Source organism: Nelusetta ayraudi, unplaced genomic scaffold (genome assembly GCF_046127955.1).
Source record: "Nelusetta ayraudi isolate G7.1 ecotype Tasmania unplaced genomic scaffold, CSIRO-AGI_Nayr_v1 ptg000135l, whole genome shotgun sequence".
NCBI classification, from domain to species: domain Eukaryota; kingdom Metazoa; phylum Chordata; class Actinopteri; order Tetraodontiformes; family Monacanthidae; genus Nelusetta; species Nelusetta ayraudi.
Window position 1 is genome coordinate 16,346,936 of NW_027466185.1, and position 20,565 is coordinate 16,367,500.

Here is a 20,565-nt window from a genome sequence, read left to right on the forward strand (position 1 = left end):
CATTGATATAAAATGCTCATTTAGGCTCCTGCAACACATGTCTGTCATTGTTCTTGACTTTTTCTCTCTCTGTCTGTTGCGCAGTATCGCAAGGGCTTCGACAGGACAGTCCTGGAGGTCAACACGCCGCAGGTGGAGCACCTTCCTCTGCTGGACATCAAGGTGTCAGACTTTGGGGAGAGCAACCAGCAGTTTGGCTTTGAAGTGGGACCTGTGTGTTTCCAAGGCTGAGAACAACAATCACACATACACATGCATCATGCACAGAACCACGAGACACGCACACACACACACACACACACACACACGCACACACTCACAGACACACTCGTAGATGAAAAAAATGTTCACGCCCAGTAATTTGTAAATTTACTTGTAAATGATATGAAGCACACAAGCAGCCCCTTCCCCCACCCCCCGCTCATCTGACACACACACACACACACACACACACACACACACACACACACACACAGATGCTGTTGTGAGACAACCACACACACGCCCAAGCACGTGCCTGGGGGAGAGCAACACCCTCCGACTAACTAATGGACGTCACTAAAGTGAAGAGGAGAGTATTTTTTTTTCCTTTTTTTTTTTTTTTTTTTTTTAGAAAAAAACCTGCAAAGAGGAGAACATCGTTTGTGCGCAACACCAGGAGAAAAGGATAGGAAAGGAAATCTAACGAGGAGGGGGTGCTCAGAAGGAAATCCACAGAAGAATTTTTAATGTTTCCCTCGGCGCCGAGCCGGAGTGTCGGGCCAGAGAAACTCCGGGTCAACACCTCCACCCCTCTCGCCTCAGTGCCTCTCATCCCTCTCTCATGTCTTCCCTCCTTCCACAGTGCCTCTCTGTTTGACCCCCACCTGCTCCCCACAAAGAAGGATTCAACTCTTTAACCTTGTTCAACTTTTACTTCTTTTTGATTCCTAACGTTCGCTTGGTGAGCCTCCTGGTCAGTGGTCACACTGTAGCGTGTGACCCGAGTCGTGGCTGCACACCATCGTCAGGTGCTATGTCGCAACCTCTGCCTTCTCCTCTATCGTATTTGCCATATACAAAGCTGAGAACTGGAAAAAAAAAAAAAAACTGTGAATCAACCGACCCGTTGTTCACTTAGCGGCCGATCGCGAGTTCTGTTCCGCAGTCCGAATGGAGAACCCGCCCGCACAGTGACAGTTTAGTCCAAATTACGCATTCGACTTGTTCCGTAAGGGACAGACAATGTGTTCAGCGGGCTCCTCCATCACACAGTAGCTCAGCGTTTCCACCAGCCCACAATCCAAAGCGGCACTTTGTTCCCTGAGAGCAATGCTAACTGTTAGCTTGTGAGCAGCGGCAGTACATTTAAAAGCCATTGTGAACTGGCCTGATCTTCATCGCTGTTGTACGTAACATGGCTGTTTTTCTTCCTCTTCTTTTGAATCAGGCTACCAGGGTCACGTTACCACACAGCAGTATTTTGCTGGCTCACTTTCTGGATACCTTGATCTGTTTTGCATGCACAAGTTGCGATTTTCTACTTTGTTCTTGATTTTTACCTCCAAGCATCAAACCTCATTCGGGGTTGATGTGTAACGTCGACATTCGGAGTCCCACCTCTTATTCTTTCTTTCTACGGTGAATAAAACCTATGCTTTACTAAGCGCTATAATTATACCAAAGAATAAATGTCTTGCTCACTCTTTTTTTTTTCTCTCTTAGTCTCCTTTACAGTTTAATCAAGATAAACTCTGGGGAAAATGTGCATAACACTTCATTTGTACAGAAATAGTCATATTCTATTGTATTTATTTAAAACAAGCAAGGTGCTTTGAGATTAAAAAAAAATATATCATTGACGTCCAAATATTCCAGTCCCATGTGGTATGTTTCATTTGTATTTATTTCCTGTAGCTGACAATCGAAGGTCCAAATGAAACATGTGAAACTCACTGGCAGCCTGAGCGACGGTGCTTCTGTCCATTCTGTGTCCGAGTTGTTTTGAACAGAACCAAATAATCTGTGGCCATGTTTTATTATAATATCCCTTTTTTTTTTTTTTTTTAGTGTTTTCATAAGCTGTACTGTGCTGTTTCATTTTGCCTCAACTGTTATAATTAAATGGTGACTCTCCAGTTCTGTCACATTTCCTTGTCATCGCAGTTGTTTTGAGTTTTGCAGGTGAAGGCTAAAGAGTCACGCTTACCTTTGCAGTCTTTTTTTCTGAGTCTGCTGGTTGGAGGGAGGTTGAGGGAGGAAGGGGAAGGGCTCTGTCAGCCGAGGTGTACGTCCGCACAGCAGGTGTCACACTAGAAATCTTTGTTTTCGGTCCCTTTTTTTTGTCTTTTCTTTGAAAATATAACAGGGTGACTAAAGAAAAAAAAAAAAGAAAGAAAGAAAGGAACAGATTACCAAATCCGACAACCGATCTGAACCTGACACTCTCCCACAGTGAATGACCTCAAAATTTAGCGTTTATTGTTGTGAAGACAAAGATTTCAATTGAAAAAAGACAACTATGGTGCTGAAAGAGAAAAATGTTATTTTATAATGAGTGTAAGTAATATTTTTTAAATTCATGTTCTGTAATATATAACCTTTGTAAAAAGAGCTATCTGACTCTTGTTTTTCTTCCAAACTGCCGTCATCAGTGGCAACGACACGGCTGTTCACCTCAGCGTACTGGATGCAGAAGCTCAGATGTCAGTCAGTGGAGGGACAAGCATATGGGGCGCCGTGCCGGCATGGCAGCAGTTTAGTTACTAGTCCTCGAGTGAATAGTGTTGCTAAAGTCTTGAATTTTGAAATTTGAATTTGATTTACATAAACCCATTAAAATGGGTCTATAGACAAAAATAGACAATAGCATTGTGTTTTTATATAAAGGTTTTGCTGAGTTTAACACTGTGTGAAAGAGTTCTCACTGAAAATTCAAAGTGTGTCTCCAAGATTGATGTAATTTATTAACAGTCGTATTTTTGTCTTATTCTATGGGATTTAGAAAAAAAAAAGTCTTTATCTGTTGGGTGACTATCTAGAATCTGACCACTAGATGGCACACTTTTCTTTAAATTCGCTCAATCTTTGGGACGCACAAACTGCCGCCTGCTGGATCTCTGAGATTAAGTGGAAGTATAATATTTGGAGGATTGGAGAAGAAACAGCGACATCAAGTGGATTTTAGATTGCAGCGTCTGCCACTCTCTCTCCCGCTCCTGAGGCTGCCAGTCAGTTCTACTTCATACCTTGGGACCTCGTCCACCTTCTTCTTCGTTGGTTTATTTGAGAAAGCGAGCGTCCACCCTTTACGTAACGCGATGACAGGCGGTCTGGATTGTCCACACCAGCCTTCCTTAGAAACATGGCGGCGCAAAATGGCAGCTAACTGGGAGCAGGACCCTCGCTACATGTATATTGTTATACAGAACCGCTCTAAGGGCAAGAAAACCATATACTATTTTTTTTAATTCAACAATCGTAAATTAAGCTAAATATTACACATTGGACTTTCAAATGAGATTCAGAATCCAACTGAAAAATCTTCAAATTGAACGCTTAACACTAAAACACTTCATAAAACAAGTTCACATGAAAAATACGTCATTTTAATGTACATTTTAATTGCATAAAAACACATTTAAACGCTAAAACAATCATATTTAACTTGATCAGATGAATAATTATTGTCAAAGGACAAGGCTCCAGTTGGTCTTCGTTGATGACAGTCAGCCAAGCAAATCTAGCCAGCGAAAAGTCCACCTGACAAAGAGACAGAATATTGTTTGACCAAGACATTCTGGAAATGTTATTTTTAAAGCATGAAATATCAACGTCAAATTTAAAACAACAAAGCTAATATTCAAAGAGGTAAAATTCAGTTCGTATGATGACCTGTAACTTCAATGCTGGCTCCTGTGATGTACCGAGAGTCATCTGAGGCCAGGAAGGCACAGACATCAGCAACCTCTGGAGGGCGACAAAGGACAAATGTTTGAAACTTTGACAAATTGCAAAGGGGCATCTTCAGTTTGTGTTTCCAGCTAGTAACAGCGCTAGCAGCTAAATAAAAAAGGTTGCATTATCAGCATGGCTCCTTCCAGCAGCTCCAACACTGCTCAAATTGTAAGTCTACCATCACTGAAAGAAATTCAAATTAAAAATTAAAACCCTCTCAAAGTCAAAGAAACCCTGATTTGTACTGGGATCATTAACTGTTATTATTATTCCACGCACCTATTTATAGCTTTTGTGCATGATAGATGTGGCATTTTTTGCTTTTATTTATAACAAGATGATGACTGTTCAAGTCTCCATTCTCTATATACAGCATGATGGATGTCATGTTTTTCCCTTTAAAAAAATCAAGCTGCGTGCTGGACAGCAGAGAGATACAGCAGAACACACAAGAGCAAAATGTCTTGTACGCGGATGAATCGACCGGGGAAGTCATGTAAAACAGGGGTGATGTTTTTAGACCAGTAGAGAGGCGATAATGTGCTTCTTTACAGACCTGCAGGCTCACCCATCCTCCCAAGAGGCACCAAGGACTTCATCTGAAAGCATTCAGAGGCACAACACAATGGACAATGAGGAAGAGCAGCGCCATCAGCTGTGTTGCTATGCAACTACTGACTAATGCAGGTTAACAGAGATCATTCAAAACATCTGTGTTTAACTAGGTATGCAGAGATTCATTGAAAATGTTTTTCTTTTTTAAATGTAACTTATTTAAATTGATGACTATGAGCCTATTTACAGAATTCAAGTATCTCCATTCATACTAAAAACGAGTTTTTGAAAGTTCATTTTAATCTTTCTTGGAGTAGCTGCGATGTCAGACTACAATCGGAAACTTTCTGTGAGCCCTGTGTGCGATGTACCTTGCTAATAACCTTCTCTGGAACTTTGTCCGTCATTGGCGTCAATATAAAACCTGGCAGCACACAGTTGCACCTGATCCCAAACCTGCACAATCAATGACAGTGTCACCCATCTCTTGTTTTTATGTTGTTTTGTCCATTTGGTATGTAAAGGGAGTCTCTTCTGACCTGCTGAGCTCTTTGGCGGCTGTCCTGGTTAAACCCTCCACTCCGGCTTTGGATGCAGCATAATTTGCCTGCCCAATGTTCCCCACCTGCAAGAATTGACCACAAAGTCCCAGGTTGTTTCAGTGCATGCAAACATACATTCAAATTCCTCTGATTACATCACAAAGGGCCTCAAACTTCTAATAAATAAACAGATCAACAGATCATTTCTGACTGGTTGTAACGTGTTGCTGTAACATTGTTAGCATGGGATTGTTTAAAATAACTAACTGGGTGCATGTCTATAATTAAAAACCAGTCGGTTTGGTATCACACCTTTCCAACTATGCTCCCAATGGTAATGATGGACCCTTTGGGTGCCCCACAGGCCACAAGAGCCTGAGCCATGGCCTGCGTGACCAAGAAGGAACCCTGCAACAAACACAAAGGGGACGCTAAGACAAATAGCATAGATAATAACAGGGAATCAGAAAACCAGAAGCTTCTTGCTTTGAATTGAAAGTGCTTGAAACCACCACCACATCAGGGAAAATGTATATTACTTAAATTATTCTGTTACTGTTACAATTTATTTAGGGGCCAAAACACATCATGCCTAAATCAATTGATCTAATCCTGAAGTTTATCCACTACATTTCTCTTTATATTTAAGAGCTTGAATTATTTATATCATAGTATTCTGACTTCCTCCCACCATCCAAAGAGCTCATGCAAACTGGCAACCTTAAATTGTCAGTCTCGGAGTCCATGGTTTGAGCTGCGTGCGTTGACGCAGGCTGGAAAAACAACTCCTCTGGAATTGACTCGGTGTCGGCCCAGTGTACCTTCAGGTTGACCTGGATGACTCTGTCAAAGTGGTCCTCCTCCATGTTGAGCAGGAAGTCATCTTGTGTGATACCTGCGGCATTCACGCACACAGAAGGAGGCTGAAAGTACCGTGTCTGTGAAAGAAGACAGTCACTGGGAGGAGCGAGCAGAAGAAAAGGAAGTTCTCCCTGCAGGACTGTCGAGCTCTGAAACCCTTCTGTGCCTTTAAAACAACAAATGGCAAAAAGCCCAAGACCTCAAGGCTCAACTGTGTATCTGTGCATAGCAGGCTTTCCAGTCTTGGTTATCTACTGTGTGTGTGTGTGTGTGTGTTAACTCTTTGCTCAGGGTGTGTAAAATATGTCTAATTTACCCCCCAAAATTGGTCGGTGAAGCTCCCATTCCAGCGCTACTTGACTGAAGAGACTCCCGCTCACCTGGATGCTTGTGACCAGCTTCTTCACGCTCTCCTTTGATGACACGTCAACCACGGCCGCCATGTGACCCTGCCCTCGGAGGTCACTCTGCAGGCTGCCGACGGTCTCGTTGGCCGACTCGTCGCTGATGTCAGCGACCACCACTGAGGCGCCCTCAGAAGCGAGCCTCTGACACACAGCTCGACCAATCCCGCTGCCTCCCCCTCAAACGGAAGGAAGCGTGAGTCGATGATGAAGATGATGAAGCTCAAACTTTTTATGATGACGGTGAATTTTAGCATTTTCAATGAACGATTATACTTTTTTAAACTTTTAATGACTGTTTTAACAACAGATTCATCATTTAATTCACAAGTCACGTATGTTGCTTTGAAGATGTTATTCAAAATTAACTTGTTGGATGAATAATTACTATTTGGAAGGAACGCAAGTTAACATCATTGAACCGGAAACGAAAAAGCAAACTAAAAATAAATGCATACATTTGCAGTTACGCGACTTTTCATCCAGACTGCACAGGTGACCATTGACTTATGACCGTCGATCAACTATCAGTCACGCACAGTAACATTGATTACAATTTATTTCAGGCTGAAAGCGGTTTACGTAACTTTGATGGAAGTGTTGGCGACTTTGAGAGAGGACTAGTAGGCGTCTCGTACAAAATATAAACATCAGTTCGACGAGCCGAGAAACTCAGTCTCAAGACAAGGCGGTCGTTGCTTGTTTTGCAATGGTTTGATTGGTTAGATAGAACGGGGAAATTTTGACTCAAACGTGAAGCTTTAAAGAAAACCCCGTCGTTATGCGCGTCCTTCCTCCTTGATTAGCCAAATTTGAAAATAAATGAGAAGTTAAACACAAACGTACCGGTTACTAGTGTCAACCTTGACACAAATCTTGCGGCGGCCGCCATGACGTTTTGGTTTTAGCTTCTTTGTTTCTGCAGTTCTCCATTTTCAACACTAGATGGGGTCAAAACATCATCTGTTCCTGTGGAGCGTTGGAAAAAATAAAAACGTTAGCGGCTCAATTGTACAACAACAACAAAAAAAAAAATAGGGGAAGATTACGATTTTTATTCTCACACTCTCCATATGTCCACATTTCTAAAATAATAATAATAATAATAATAATAATAATAATAATAATAATAATAATAATAATAATAATAATAATAATATAATAAAATAAAAACTTTTACCAAAAGAAGCAGACAGTAGAACAGTCGCGGGAGCGCGCATAGCTGAAACCCGCTCCTTCCGCAGTGTCCAGTAGGAGACTCGCACATGCGCAGTGCGAGTGTTATGGCGCGTGTACGACATGTCAGAAGGACTTCAGTCCCTTTCACAAAGAACGAGAGTAAGTCTCACGTAAAGTTTTAATGCATGGTAAATGCTTAACATTTTAACGGCAAAATGAAACCGGAAGGGATCGTTACGTTAATGTTACCATCACAACGACGGTGCTGGTGTTCAGTGAGTTCACATCGATGTTAGCGTGCACTAAGTTAACCAAAATACTGACGCTAGCTTGAAATGAATCGCTCACTTTTTGTAGTTGTTCATTTGTTGAAAGACTTAAGTTGTTAAGTAGAAATATTTTACCACACAAAGTTCTTGATTGATCATATTACAACTGTGAAGCTAGATTGATTATATTCAGCATATACATTTACATGCATTAAATCGACGTTGTGTCAAAATCAAATTGTAATAATAATAAAAAAATTATTAAACCGTATTTATGTTAAATTTAAAATAATGAAAACGTGTAACCTTATTTTAACGATAGCTCGTTCTCCCTTTGTGTTTCAAGGTAGCGTTAAAAAAAATATCTAAAACATGTAATAATATACATTATCCTGTCATTTGCAGTCTTAATTATGAAAATTGCTAAATAAATTGATGAATTTATTGCTGCGCAACTGTCACATGCAACACATGCAAGGTGAGAGTAAAGGGTGTGTGAATGAGTGAGTGATTTCTTTTTTTAATTGAAACCAACTACATCTTTACCTTCTTTAATGTGCTAGATAATATTTTTGTTAATAAACATATGTAAAACTTTCCATTTCTGTGGCACTTCACTGTATTCACTCTATTTCTACAGTCTTCACTGTATTTCTATCAACTATTTCAGTGAAAGAGAAGAATTGGGGGGGGGGGTTCAAACGAAATGCTGCAACCGGGTAGATTATAAATTACAGTTTTCAGTTTGTCAAGTCGAAAGACTGGCTCACTCGAATCAGCCTTTTGTTGGCTCAGCTCCAATAAACATTGCAAATACAATTAGGTATTTTTTATGGAATCCCACGAGTGCCAACATTAAAATTAAATAAATATTTTTTGAGCGGAATGAATGAATAAATAAATACAAATATAAAGGTGTCTTTGTCTTTTCCCTTTTGTCATTGTTAAAGACAACAATAAAACAAAAACAATGACAAGTGTTTTTGTTTTTTCCGTTTGCCTTCGCTTTTACCATCTGTCACACGGATAGCTGGTGGGTGGGGCTTTCCGACCAGGATTATTAGTCGATACCTGATCGCTCCATGGCTAGCATAGCTAACTCCTTGGGTTCATTTCCAATCATAAATAAATATGTCAATACAAAAAAGTAAAACCTATTAATCTTGGGACACGGAAGGCCTTGCTGCAGTAAACCACAGTTGCAGTGGAAACGCACTCGCACTGAGCCCTACGGAAATCAGAGATAAAGTTAACTGTGATACGGTGAGTAAGCAAGACACGTGATCACAGTGGTCAGTATCAATTGTAAGAGCAGGCGTTGATCAGTCGAAGCAAGCGGCTGTAGCAAAGATAGACTGTTCACAGCTCCACTTGGATGACCTGCAGAAATTATGGAACAAGCAACAGGGCATAGCCCTGGCAAGCTAGGATTATAGCAGCTTTACCAACCGTCGGCTCAGCCCTCCCTTGCTTGAAGCTTTTTCAAAGAGGGAGGTTTTAAGATGACTTTTAAATAAGGAGAGTGTATTTGCCTGTGAATCCAGACTGGGAACTATTAGTAAAGAGTACATTATGTTTCTCAATTTTAAGTGGGTGAACAAATACATAATATTTGTTTGGCACTAAAAAAAAAAAAAGAGCCGAAATTGTTTTTAATAACTTACGCTTGCAGTAGAATATTTTATCTCAGCTTTATGAGCGAGTACATTTTAAAGTCCCCTTAGGACGTTCCAAATATTATCCATCAGATGTCACCGTTTCTCCTCTGACTGAGGGAGGATATTCCTAATCATGGCGCTCAAATTGTGATTAATAAACAACACTAATCTCCCATAGTAAGTCAACATGTATGTTTATTTATGTACAGATGTGCAGATGGAACCATGGAGTCAAATACAGACACATGTCAACAAACTTGAGAACAATCACATGGAAGTAGTTTGTGTTAGATTAGAGGCCTAAAAACTAAAACAAGGCTTATGAGATTGAACAGAGGTTGAGGGGAAAATACAAAACAAAAATTAAACATATGCCCCAAGATGCAGCCGTCACATTGCTGTACAGCTGCAATCCAGTTTACTATGTGCAATCTGTGGAGCAGAATCAAGTAGCTCCAGCCCAATTCAAAACAATACTAATAATGATAATCACTTTCAAACAGTCCAATCAATTTCAAGCCTAACTTTAAGAAATCAAAAATAAGGTACAACCTGAATCAAACTTGAGTTTCATGAAACAAAGCGTGAACAAACCTCCCACAACACTGAACAGTTTTTATTGTCCAGGACAGCGACTTTCACAAATCACCTTGCAGCTTCTTGTTTATCTGCAAGAGGCTGGAAACCCATTATGATCATGCAAAAATTGAGGTTACAAGCCAGAAACTTGCTTGGGAACAAAAAAAAAAAAAAAAGAGAAAAAAGTTTTGCTCTCCAGCCAAGAGGAAAAAACATTAAGCTGCCAAAGTTTCCAAAGGCCCGAGTCTCTAAAGACAGAATATTGTAGTCAGTGATCTAATGGCCTGAAGATGTGCCAACATGTCATGTCAACTAAATGGTTAGATTTACCAACAACCATTGAAACTTAAAATTTTAACACCAAGGAAGAAAGGAAAAAAAAAAAAAAAAAAGAACCAAGATGTTATTTTGGAAACAGGTGAGTGGACAAGATGTGCCCTCACGGTTTATTAGCAGATTGGTCACAAAAAGAAAAGAAAAGCAACACAAATACAGAGAACCAGATGGATTAGGGGGATGGGGGACAAAAGAAATGGGAACAGAAACATTTATGCTTGAACTGATGTGTAACATTTTTGTAGAGTGAAACTTTCAAACGAGCACATGGGAGATGCATTCAAGTACTATTCGAGTATGCAAATGTCTGTCAGCTCCTCTGTATTGCATGCAGTCTGTATTCTACTGAACCAAGGTGCTTCTGTGTGCAGACTGATTTTTCAACGCCTGCGTCAAAACTATTAGGGACCACACACACACGCACGCTTCCCCTGAACCATCTGTGAAACGAGAAAAAAAACAAACTAAAACACAACTCCATCCACACCGCTCCACTTTCCCGCAACAAGGGAATAAATTACCTCCATAAAATGCTTCTTTATAAAAGAAAGATATTTATATTACTGTACACCATAGCTATACAGCATCGAGACAACACAGTGGGGAGGGGAAATGTTCTCCAGACATCTTGACCAGTTCTGTCTCTGGGAGTCCAGCCCTCCACCGCCCCATCACCCCGCCCCCCCGCTTGCATGCGTCACTCTTTTTCTTTCACGCCGAGGGGAGTGGGGCGGGGGGGCTCGCTCGGCTCAACAAGGAGTTGGGGTTGTTGGGGTCTCCACGTCGTCCATCCTCAACTCCGCCGTGAGCGGGGCCGGATGAGCGAGCCGAACAGAGGGAAGGCGTCGTCTCTTCTCCTGCGCTTGACACTTTTTGTCCAGGTTCAGTCGGGCCGCCGGTCTCGTCCCGCCCACCTCGCCGCTGCGGCTCGTCTACTCAGTTCAGCCAATGTAGAAGAAAGCCCCGGGACCAGGCCAAGGAGACGGGGGTGGGGTGGGTAGACCTCGAGAACCTTTCAGCCCGAGTCGGAGTCACTTGTGTCCGAAGAAGAGGAGGAGGACGAGGACGAGGACGAGTCCGAAGAGGAACTGCTGGCGCTGAGGCGAGAGGGCTGGCTGTGCTGCTCCGCTGCAGGTTTCTCCGCTGCAAGGAACAATACACACAATAATAAATAAATAAATAAAAAAGGCTCGTGGTTTGGCTTTTTCCCCACACACAAGAGTTGACGAGATCAAGCTATGGACATTGAGTGATGCAACATTGCCAGTACGCATCCATCTGACTGAACTCCAACACTGGGCAACAATTGTTTTTCAGGGGGGAGCAAAATCTCGTCAATGTAAAGTTATGCCACAACTGTTTGAAGTTGATGGCATGAGATGGCAAACCAACTAAATATTTATTATCTTCTTATGGATCGAGACAAATACACTTGGACCGAACAAACCGTGATGGTCTAATAATATCATAATCATTATTTTCCTTTGATGGGGAGGAACTTACGTTTGGTCTTTACTGGCTTCTTCCCAGAGTTGAGCTGACCGCTGACGTCCATCAGCCGCCTCTCCAGCTCCATTTGCTTCTCCAGAGTGATCTCCTCCCGCGACTTGCCCGCCATGTTTTTACTGGCTGTGTTGGCACAGAGAGCAGATGACTGAGAACAGCGTCCTGACAGCAGTGCGAGCCACAGCCAGGACGAGGGCCTGCTGACTGCAGTGCGCACGGGGAACTGGCCTCCTGCGCTTCCCTATGCATTTACTGGCAGCTGCTCCAGCAGCTCCACGACAGTAGGTGGCGATATGGCCTCTGTGCTCACGCCAAACTGCTCTCAGCAGTTAGCTAGCAGTAGCATGCTAACAACACAGCCTATACTCAACTCTGTTGCGTGGATTTCTCCTCTAAAAAAATGACTGATTTAATGCAAAAATTGGATTTTTGTCAAATTTTGTTGAAATTTGGATGCAGTCACTCGAATTTAACGAACACACAGAGTGAGACGAGACTTTCAAACAGCCAAACTAACAAGCCAGACTGGGCACAAGGAATCAAAGCAGCGGGCCAGTCACTATTCTGCAGTCACACTACTGACCATATGGCTTACGTGGTTTCTTCCTCAGGCAGGTCATGACGTATCTCTCCAGCTCGCGCAGCGTCGACGGCTTCAGCGTCTCGAAGTCGATCTCGATCTCCTCGGGGTTGGTGTCCCTGAGCGAGGGCTCGCGGGACTGGATGATGTAGACGACGCGGCCCAGCTTCTCGCCGGGCAGCTTGTTGATGTCCAGGCTGAGCTGCCGCTTCTCGTCGTACGACATGGGCGCCGTCTCCTCCTCCTCGTCCGAGTCATAGTGGCTTATGGGCGGGTTGGGCGGGGCGTGGGGCACGCTGAACGTCATGCTGGCCTTCTTGGATCTGAAAGGAGGAGGAAGAAGAGGAGGTTACTGAAACTGTGCATGAAGGAGGTCTGTTTGAACAGCGGCAACACAAAGTCAGTCAAAGTGCAGTAACAGACAGAAATGTTCTACACAAGTGTGGTTTTCAGGGGTTTTTTTGCCTGCAAGGTTTGAGTGCGACTGGTTGTTTGTCTCCAAGCGGCCCTGCAATGAAGTGGCCTCCTGTCCGGGCCATGGTGTGGTCCAGTTTGGGACACCTCTGGTTCTACACCAGCGCATCCATCTCCTCGTTCTAACTGGTGAAACTCACTTGCTCTTGTTGTTCTTTTTGCTGGGCGCCTTCTTCACTGGCACGACGGGGACGCTGGCCGCCTTGCTGATCTTGGGTTTGGGGGTCTTGGTGATCTTGGGCGTCTTGGGCTGCTTGACGGGCGGCAGCTCCTCCTCGATCCTCCTGTGCTTCTCCTTCTCCACCTTTTTCTTTTTCTTTTTGTCCTTCTTCTCCTTCTTCTTCTTGGGTTTGACGATGGGGCCCTGGGACAGCGCGGTGAGCTGCTCGTGCACAGCTTTCAGCTGATGTTTGGGGGGGGAGGGGGGGGGGGGGAGAGACACACAATCGAGTCATTCACACGGCTCTGCTGGGCATGAGTGCGTTAAACGCACAGAGGCAACCAGGGACCACGGGACACCAGCACCGACCTGCTCCTGCAGCTCTGCCAGGCGATTGGCCCGCTCTTCCTCCGAGTCGGAGCTCGGGCTGCTCTCGCTCTCCTCGCTCTCGCTGCTGAGCTCGCTCTCCGACGAAGACGAGGAGGAGGACGAGGACGAGGAGGAGCTGGGTGGCGGGGGAGGCACGTCCGGCATCTTGGCGAAGCAGAACTCAAAGACGTCCTGTTGGACAGAGAAGGTCGTCAGTCGCCTGCTAGAGTCGGACCTTCGGGCAGCGACACTGCGTAAAGACAAGGGCGCCACCTGGAGTTTCCTGGCCATGCCCACAACGTCATGGTCCGGGGGGTTGTACTTGTAGCAGTTGGAGAACATCAGCCTGACATCGGCAGAGAACTGCTGGGAGTCGAGGTACTCTCGGCTGTCCATCTTCCGCTGAGCGAGGGAAAAAGAGACCATTTTGATGAAATGTCAGTTTTCAATTTAAAGGAAAAAAATCTGAGTTTTCTGTTAGATTTTTGAGTTTTTGAGTTTTCTTCCCAATATATTTGCACACACACATAAAAAAAAAGACAGATACCTTGATGGTGCTCAGGTCCATGGGCTGCTTGATGATGTCATGGTAGTCGTGCAGGCCCAGTGACGAAGCGTCCACGGGCTTGTAGAAGGGCCAGGCGTAGGCCGCGTGCTTCTTGGACAGCAGCTCCTTCAGCACGCCGTTGCAGTAGCGCAGCTGTGGGTTCAGCTTGCTGCGCCGCACCGCCGGCGACACGATGGAGTCGGGCAAGTCCTTCTTGGGCGGCTTGATGGGCCTGCCGCTCACCCCGCGGCGAGCCCCCCCGCCCGCTTTGCCGCCCATCATGACAGGCCCGCAGCCCATGGACATGGACATGGGCATGCCCATGCCCAGGCCCATGGCCATGGTCTGGCCGAGGCCTTGGTTGAGGACCAGGCCGGCGCCGTGCTCCACCCCCAGGGAGGTGAGGGTGAGCGGGGAGTTGTGGCCCCCGCCCAGGCCCAGGCTCACGCCCATGGTGCTCATGATGGGCATGGCCATCGTGGTCGGTGTGGTCGTGTCCGCTTTCCTCTTCACGCCTTTTTTCTGAAACGCACGAGCAAACGGGGGATCGTGAGGTGCGGCTGCGGCGGAGGAGAAGAGTCGGCAAAAACACACAGAGCCACTGCACAGACACACACAGCGACTTTGTGAGTTCTTACCTTGGTGGTCGGCTGCGTGGGCGGCAGCGCGGGAGCGGCGGGGATGCTGTGCTCGGCCGAGAAGACGGGTTGCAGGCTCTTGGTCAGGTGGGTCTGCGGAGGCGTGGACATGATGGAGTCGGGCGTTTCCGGGGTGGGCGGCGAGTAGGCCGACTGCGACACGGCCGGGACCTGATGGGCCGTCGTCACTCCTCCAGACACTGCGGCGGGGAAAACCAGACGAGAGCGGCGGTGAGCAAAACGCACGCACAGAAGAGAACACACATTTGAAGGGGGAAAAAATTGTCTTTTTTTTAATGCAGTACCTTTGCCTTTTCTTCCAGGCTTGCTTTGCTTGATGCGTGGCGGGGGAGGAGCCAGCTCTAACTCCTCCTGGGGCATCTGCGCCACCTTCTGCAGGAAAGCCTTCTCCAGAGACTGAGCCATCAGGACAATGTCATCATTAGACTGCAGGAGAGGAGCAGAAATAGGCCAGTCAGCCACCAACAGTTTGAGGATTGCATTCAGAAGAGCTTCATTACTCTTAGCATCTCTAAATAATTATTGCATCTCATTCCTTCACTCTGCAAAATGCATCGATGTTGATCCTATATGAAGTTCTTGCATGCATGAAGTTTTTTGCAGCTTTACCAGAGTGTCTGACCTTATTGTAAATGTAGCAGTTAGTGAACATGGTGTTGAAGTCCTGCATGCACTCGCTGGCACTGCGGTAGAAATTGTTTTCCAGCCTCTTCTTTATGGTGCCCAAGTCCATGGGGATTTTGATAATCTTGTGATAGTCCTGCAGGAGGAGATCAGGACAAGAGGCAGCGATTGGTACCTCCAAACTTCTTTTCAATTTATCAATTACTTAAAAAAAATAACACAGAAGAAAAAAGATAGATGTAGCACTAAAAATAATAGAAAAAAAATACACTGTACAAGATTTCAGTAATCACCCAAGGAACAGTCAAGGGGATCTGTATACAACAAACAGGAACAATTATGCAGAGGCCGGGATAAGCAAGGCTTTATAAACCGTGCGATCCTCCCAATAGATCTCAGTGGAGAATAACTAAGCTTAGCTTCAATAAAACGGTCCATCCTCCCAAACATTCTATGCGACGCTGCACATGCCTTGAGAGAGCGACGAGTTCACTTACCGGTAAGTTGAGTTTAACTGCATCAACAGGTTCGTGGAAGGGCCAGGCGAAGTGGTGCCTCCACAAAGACTTGAGCAGGACTTTCTGCAGAAACTGGAGCTGGTTGGTCATCCGCCCCTGTCGGCTGGGATCTTTCACAGGGGGGTGTGGGGGGCCGGGGTGGGCCAGCTGACTCATGGGAGGGATGCCAGGGCTCTCGAAACCCTCGTAGAGCTGGGAAGGTTTTCTGATGCGCTTTCCTGCGGACGCAGAGCTGTGGTCCATCGCTGTCACTCCCATTATGCCAACATCGACCCCGACAAGTGAGCTGTGAAGAGCGGTTTAAGACCCAATGAGCTTGTGTTGTACATGGTCAGAATTCAGCCAGAGAGATCAGGTGTCCTTTTGATTGCACACAACGCACACGGCATAATGGATCTATTCAACTGACACAAGCCGAGTGTATCACAGCACTGCATAACTCCAGTTTCCCCATTTGATCGAGACTGTTGCTGTGTCACTTGGATCTTAAATAGACGGCAGACAACTTTTTTTAGTGCTCTAACACACACACACACACACACACACACACACACACACACACACACACACACACACACACACACACACACACACACACACACACACACACACACACACACACACACAAGTAGACCACAACTGTAAAACATAACACCCCCCCCCTTTTAAATTGGAGGTTGCTAATTATTGATCATATATTACAGAATACATAAAGAAATTAACTACATAGACAAATCCACCTTAGTTTGGCTTCTTTTTAAAAAAAAAATGATTATTTGTCGTGTCATGTTTTTGCTTAATGCTAAAGTTAGGATGCCAACAAAAATGTAAGCAAATGCTCCAGCGAGCAGCACCTTCAGAGTCACACTGACTCAAAGATCACTCAGTAAGCTGAAGCAGCGAGTTGAACTTCAAACTGTCAAAAGTTTTCCCTTTTAAGACTGCTTGGTCACACCAATACTGAAAAATTGGAACCGCAACCACCAAAATGTGAGTTTTTTAAGAGCCTAAACAAATGGATACATAGTGACAATCATATGCAACCTCTTCTCTGTACATGCCAGTCGTATGGTCACAGACACTGTTATTCAATAGCACGACTTGCAAATTAAACTTGTCAGATGCCAGCAACGCACATACAAACACTAATCTGGTGCGGATTCAAACTTTACAACAAGCTCAACAAAGCACCGTTGCATTTACAGTCATCCGGCTGGGAAGACACAATCAGAGGTTCCGCCTCAGAAAAGTGAATTAAACCTGGTGCACTTTACCTATTCTTAGAGTGACTAAAATAACATCTTACACATTTCTGTACACACCAGACTTGACGTGAGGCGTTTCTCTTAACTGATCAAAGAAATGGGCTAAATATACTTGATCTTTAAAACAAAATAAGAAAAAAAAACTTTTGCAGAGGCAACACCACAGAACGTGTTGCACAGACAACCAGAACAGTGTTTTTCTTTCCTGACAAACCTGAACTAGGAGTAGGCCAGTAACTGCCTGTGTTTGGTAATCTGGCGAGAATCTACTGACATAAAGAACATCTGTGTACTAACTTTACTCTATGCATCACATAAAAGTAGATTCTACTCCCACACAGTGACTTTAATAACAAGTTGATGCAGTTAAAAAAAAGAAAAAGAAAAAAGTGCTGTTATCTTATATGACGTTGGCTACTGGTTTATAGATTGCTGTTGAATAATACAACTGATCTGAAGCAATGTTGACAGTTGTTGTACTTTATTATAATAGGAAGGAGAATGTGATCATGTACACAACATACCACTAAAACATGTTAACAGATGGTTCGCTCAGTTACGATACTCGTGAATGAAATTTAAAAAAAAAAAAATCAAGTGTACAAAAAAAACAATAATTTACGTGGAGTTAAGTTAAAAAAACAAAAAACAAAAAAACGCATGTTGAGTGACAACGACCGACGTAACCAAGCAACACACACCAACACACATGGATATCGCGATAGCCGTGGGACCAACGCCGTTACTGGTGACACACCAAAACATACCATTGCGTTCAAACAAATTAAAGGCCAAACTTCGGCACACATGCGAATATCTGGGCGCTTCCTTTGTTTTCTACATTCGGCATCCTCGACTCATTTTGCCGCCAGCAAGTCGAAGGATATACAACTAAAAGAAGCCAATCTCCGGTACACGGACGCCACATTACATGATCTAAAATGTTTTTTTAAGGCTGTATACATATGTGGTAATACGCCAAATGAGTATTAATTAATACTAGGGAGATCGACCTACGAGCGCCGTTGTAAACACATAGCCCGAGAAGCTAATGCTAACGCCGCCGCTAGCACTAACAACCGGGCAGCTGTGCAAGCAAGCGAAGGGGGCGCTGTGAAGATGGCGCCGGCACAGTGCAAACATACGAAAACTGCATTAACGTTTAACACCGACACAAAACCATTTTCACCTAGACTTGCAGTTCGGCAAGAGAAGGGGGCGAAAAATAGTCCTGCCGCAGAGTCCATTTTGTCTACCTCCCGCATACCAGCAAGACTGACAGCGAAGATGTTTATTTTTGGGGGCGGGGGTGAAAAATCAAAATAAAACTGACAAACGTTGGTAATAATCCCCTTGATGGAACAATGAAAGCTAGTTTAACCAGTGGATACCTGTCAAGGAGCGGGTTCACAGCCATATCCATCAGGATGGATCCGGATTCTGATTACGCTATTCGGACCTCGATCCTTCCACTCGCTGAATATCCCCGCCGTCGAGCTCGACAAGCTCCCGACCTCTGCTTCGCTGAAATGGCGTCGTCGTGACTACACCCGGTTTTTTTATACACCGACGGCTCGTCCAATTGGATGGACTTCCTCCGTGTGTCCCCGCCCTCCGGAATTCTATTCGTTGCCTTCAGTGTCCGTTCTTCGAAACACGCCCCTTGTTGTGGCTGTACTGACTCGGAGCAACTTTCGGGCCAACCTGTTCGCAAGGACGGTGAAACGTTGCCATTGGATTTTTATGGACAACCCATTCGCAAGGACAATGGAACACTGCGGTTGGTTAGGCCAATCGCTACAACAAGAGCGCAGTCTGTTATTGGGTTTACCCGTACATTTTTAAAAGAGTTAAGAACTTAGATGCAGCCATCTTTATTATCATGTATATTACGTCAACGGTTGAAAGGCGACGGCGACGATTGGTCGCTTTGTCTGAAACGCGGGCTTCCGCAACAAATACAGAGGTGTCCATTGGTTCGTCCACTGGGTCACGAGTAACACACAGGAGTCAGACGCCACCCCATATCGCTTTACATGACGCATTTTCTAGCCCAAGGAGCACGCATGGCCGCCATCTTCGACAACTAAACAGAGCCGTTCTACTACAGGGCCAGCACGGAAAACACCACTGAACCACCGCCTTAAAAAAAAATGCATAGCTCCCTCTTCATACAAGTCGCTCTAATTCAACTGAGACAACAATCCTGTTACCAACAAGACGACGGCAGGGTTTCTCCCCGCCCCCATCATCCAGACATACTATGAACTATATTTAAGCAAGGAAAATCTCGGAACAAAAACCGAGGAAACAAAGAGCAGACCACACCTAGCAGACAAACAAGAACGACCACATACCCGCTGAATAGTTTCCCCTCATTCGTTCGACATTATCAGTCATTTACAGCCCAAACAAACCTATTGAACAGACTGACGCTGCCGATATACGTAACAAACAAGGTCCTATTTTTAATCTCACAGCCTCTCTCTGTATAAAAGTAACTCCAAGTATAATCTTTAGGTTTACGTTTTTCGAAATGCAATTACTTGAAAACAAATACACCCAAAGGAATAAGCGCTTGGGGTAATCAAAGACTTCAAAAAGATAACAAAAACAAGGTTACTTAACATACCGCCCATCCCCCACACCAAGGTTACATACTCCGTGCAATGTCACTCAAAACAAAAGAGGTCTACAATTCCTGTATTATAAACAAACAACTGTTACGTTAAAAACAACATATCTAAAATGAACCAAAAAATCCTTTAACCTGCATTATATGCTTAAGATATTAAAATAATTAATTATATAACACAACCTTTATAAAATAAAGAAAATATCATCGGGTAAATCCAAATGTGATAACTTCGTTAAAGGGGGAAAAAAAAATCTTCTCTTCCATCTTGGTACTTTTTGGCCAACACATTTGAGTCAAACATGTCCGACTTCTCCTCCATGCCCTGCAATGTGTGGGGGAGGGGAATCATGTGATTTCACAAAGGCTGAGTAGTTAATCCATCTTGACACGTGGCATTCTCGAACAAAAAGAAAAACACCTATTACGGTCCGAAACGCGTCCTAAATCGTAATATATTCGAGTCAAAGTTAACAGCAAACGTTGAATTAAGGTTCAGAATTTAAAATGAAGTTGGAAAAATACCGAACAAAGCATACTTTCGACTGCGTCTGCCTTGCTCCGATTGGCCAGTGGTGACCACGTGACAGAAACAGAAACGTTCGGCTATTTTTTTGGCTTTGTCCCGAGTGTCCGCTTTAAAAATCCCGCTGCGATCGCATTAATCCATTGCAGTTTAGTCGTAGTTCGGTCACATTAATGCAACGAATGTCGCCGTTCTGTCCTGGCAACAATATCTCCGTGCTCAAAGACCGAGCGCGTTACACAAGACGTTTGCGCATGCGTGTCTATGGGAAGAGCACTTTGCCAATAAGAACGCTGGGGGTTAATTTGAAGCATACACTCATAATAAAACATAAAATAATATTTGTGTTCTCGGACAGATACTGTGCGTTTTGTATAGCTTGA

At 44.3% G+C, this 20,565-nt stretch overlaps 3 protein-coding genes across 12 annotated transcripts in view; 1 reads left to right on the forward strand and 2 right to left on the reverse strand.

Moving 5' to 3' along the window:
- The window catches only part of col11a2 (collagen, type XI, alpha 2), a 43,089-nt gene extending 40,497 nt beyond the window's left edge, over nucleotides 1–2,592 (forward strand). For all 6 annotated transcript variants that reach the window (XM_076011192.1, XM_076011193.1, XM_076011194.1 and 3 more), the window contains one exon: nucleotides 85–2,592. In XM_076011192.1, the coding sequence (XP_075867307.1) occupies nucleotides 85–231 (147 nt within the window). In that variant the 3' untranslated portion in view covers nucleotides 232–2,592. The remainder of the gene's footprint in view (nucleotides 1–84) is intronic.
- Nucleotides 2,593–3,584: 992 nt separating this feature from the next.
- hsd17b8 (hydroxysteroid (17-beta) dehydrogenase 8) lies at nucleotides 3,585–7,603 on the reverse strand. Of its 3 annotated transcripts, none has more exons than XM_076011507.1 (10): nucleotides 7,479–7,603; nucleotides 7,145–7,261; nucleotides 6,275–6,477; nucleotides 5,855–5,971; nucleotides 5,346–5,441; nucleotides 5,031–5,116; nucleotides 4,863–4,947; nucleotides 4,493–4,535; nucleotides 3,874–3,948; nucleotides 3,585–3,741 (listed from the first exon to the last, which is right to left on the reverse strand). In XM_076011507.1, exons 2-10 carry the CDS (start codon nucleotides 7,188–7,190, stop codon nucleotides 3,722–3,724), a joined length of 771 nt encoding a protein of 256 aa, XP_075867622.1. In that variant the 5' UTR covers nucleotides 7,191–7,261; nucleotides 7,479–7,603; the 3' UTR covers nucleotides 3,585–3,721. The 3 variants fall into 3 exon arrangements, with proteins under 3 accessions (XP_075867622.1, XP_075867623.1, XP_075867625.1); XM_076011508.1 differs by lacking the exon at nucleotides 7,479–7,603 and adding an exon at nucleotides 7,363–7,403; XM_076011510.1 differs by lacking the exon at nucleotides 5,346–5,441.
- Nucleotides 7,604–9,581: 1,978 nt separating this feature from the next.
- Nucleotides 9,582–20,433, reverse strand: brd2a (bromodomain containing 2a). 3 transcript variants are annotated; one of them, XM_076012041.1, is made up of 12 exons: nucleotides 19,840–20,433; nucleotides 15,736–16,042; nucleotides 15,237–15,374; nucleotides 14,899–15,040; nucleotides 14,594–14,793; nucleotides 13,956–14,477; nucleotides 13,682–13,810; nucleotides 13,409–13,600; nucleotides 13,020–13,282; nucleotides 12,409–12,728; nucleotides 11,823–11,948; nucleotides 9,582–11,462 (listed from the first exon to the last, which is right to left on the reverse strand). In XM_076012041.1, the coding sequence occupies exons 2-12, from the start codon at nucleotides 16,012–16,014 to the stop codon at nucleotides 11,335–11,337; spliced, it is 2,439 nt and encodes an 812-aa protein (XP_075868156.1). In that variant the 5' UTR covers nucleotides 16,015–16,042; nucleotides 19,840–20,433; the 3' UTR covers nucleotides 9,582–11,334. The 3 variants fall into 3 exon arrangements, with proteins under 3 accessions (XP_075868156.1, XP_075868155.1, XP_075868154.1); XM_076012040.1 differs by lacking the exon at nucleotides 19,840–20,433 and adding an exon at nucleotides 18,413–19,820 and having other exon boundaries at nucleotides 12,421–12,728; XM_076012039.1 differs by lacking the exon at nucleotides 19,840–20,433 and adding an exon at nucleotides 18,413–19,820.
- Between the last annotated feature and the right edge of the window lie 132 nt (nucleotides 20,434–20,565).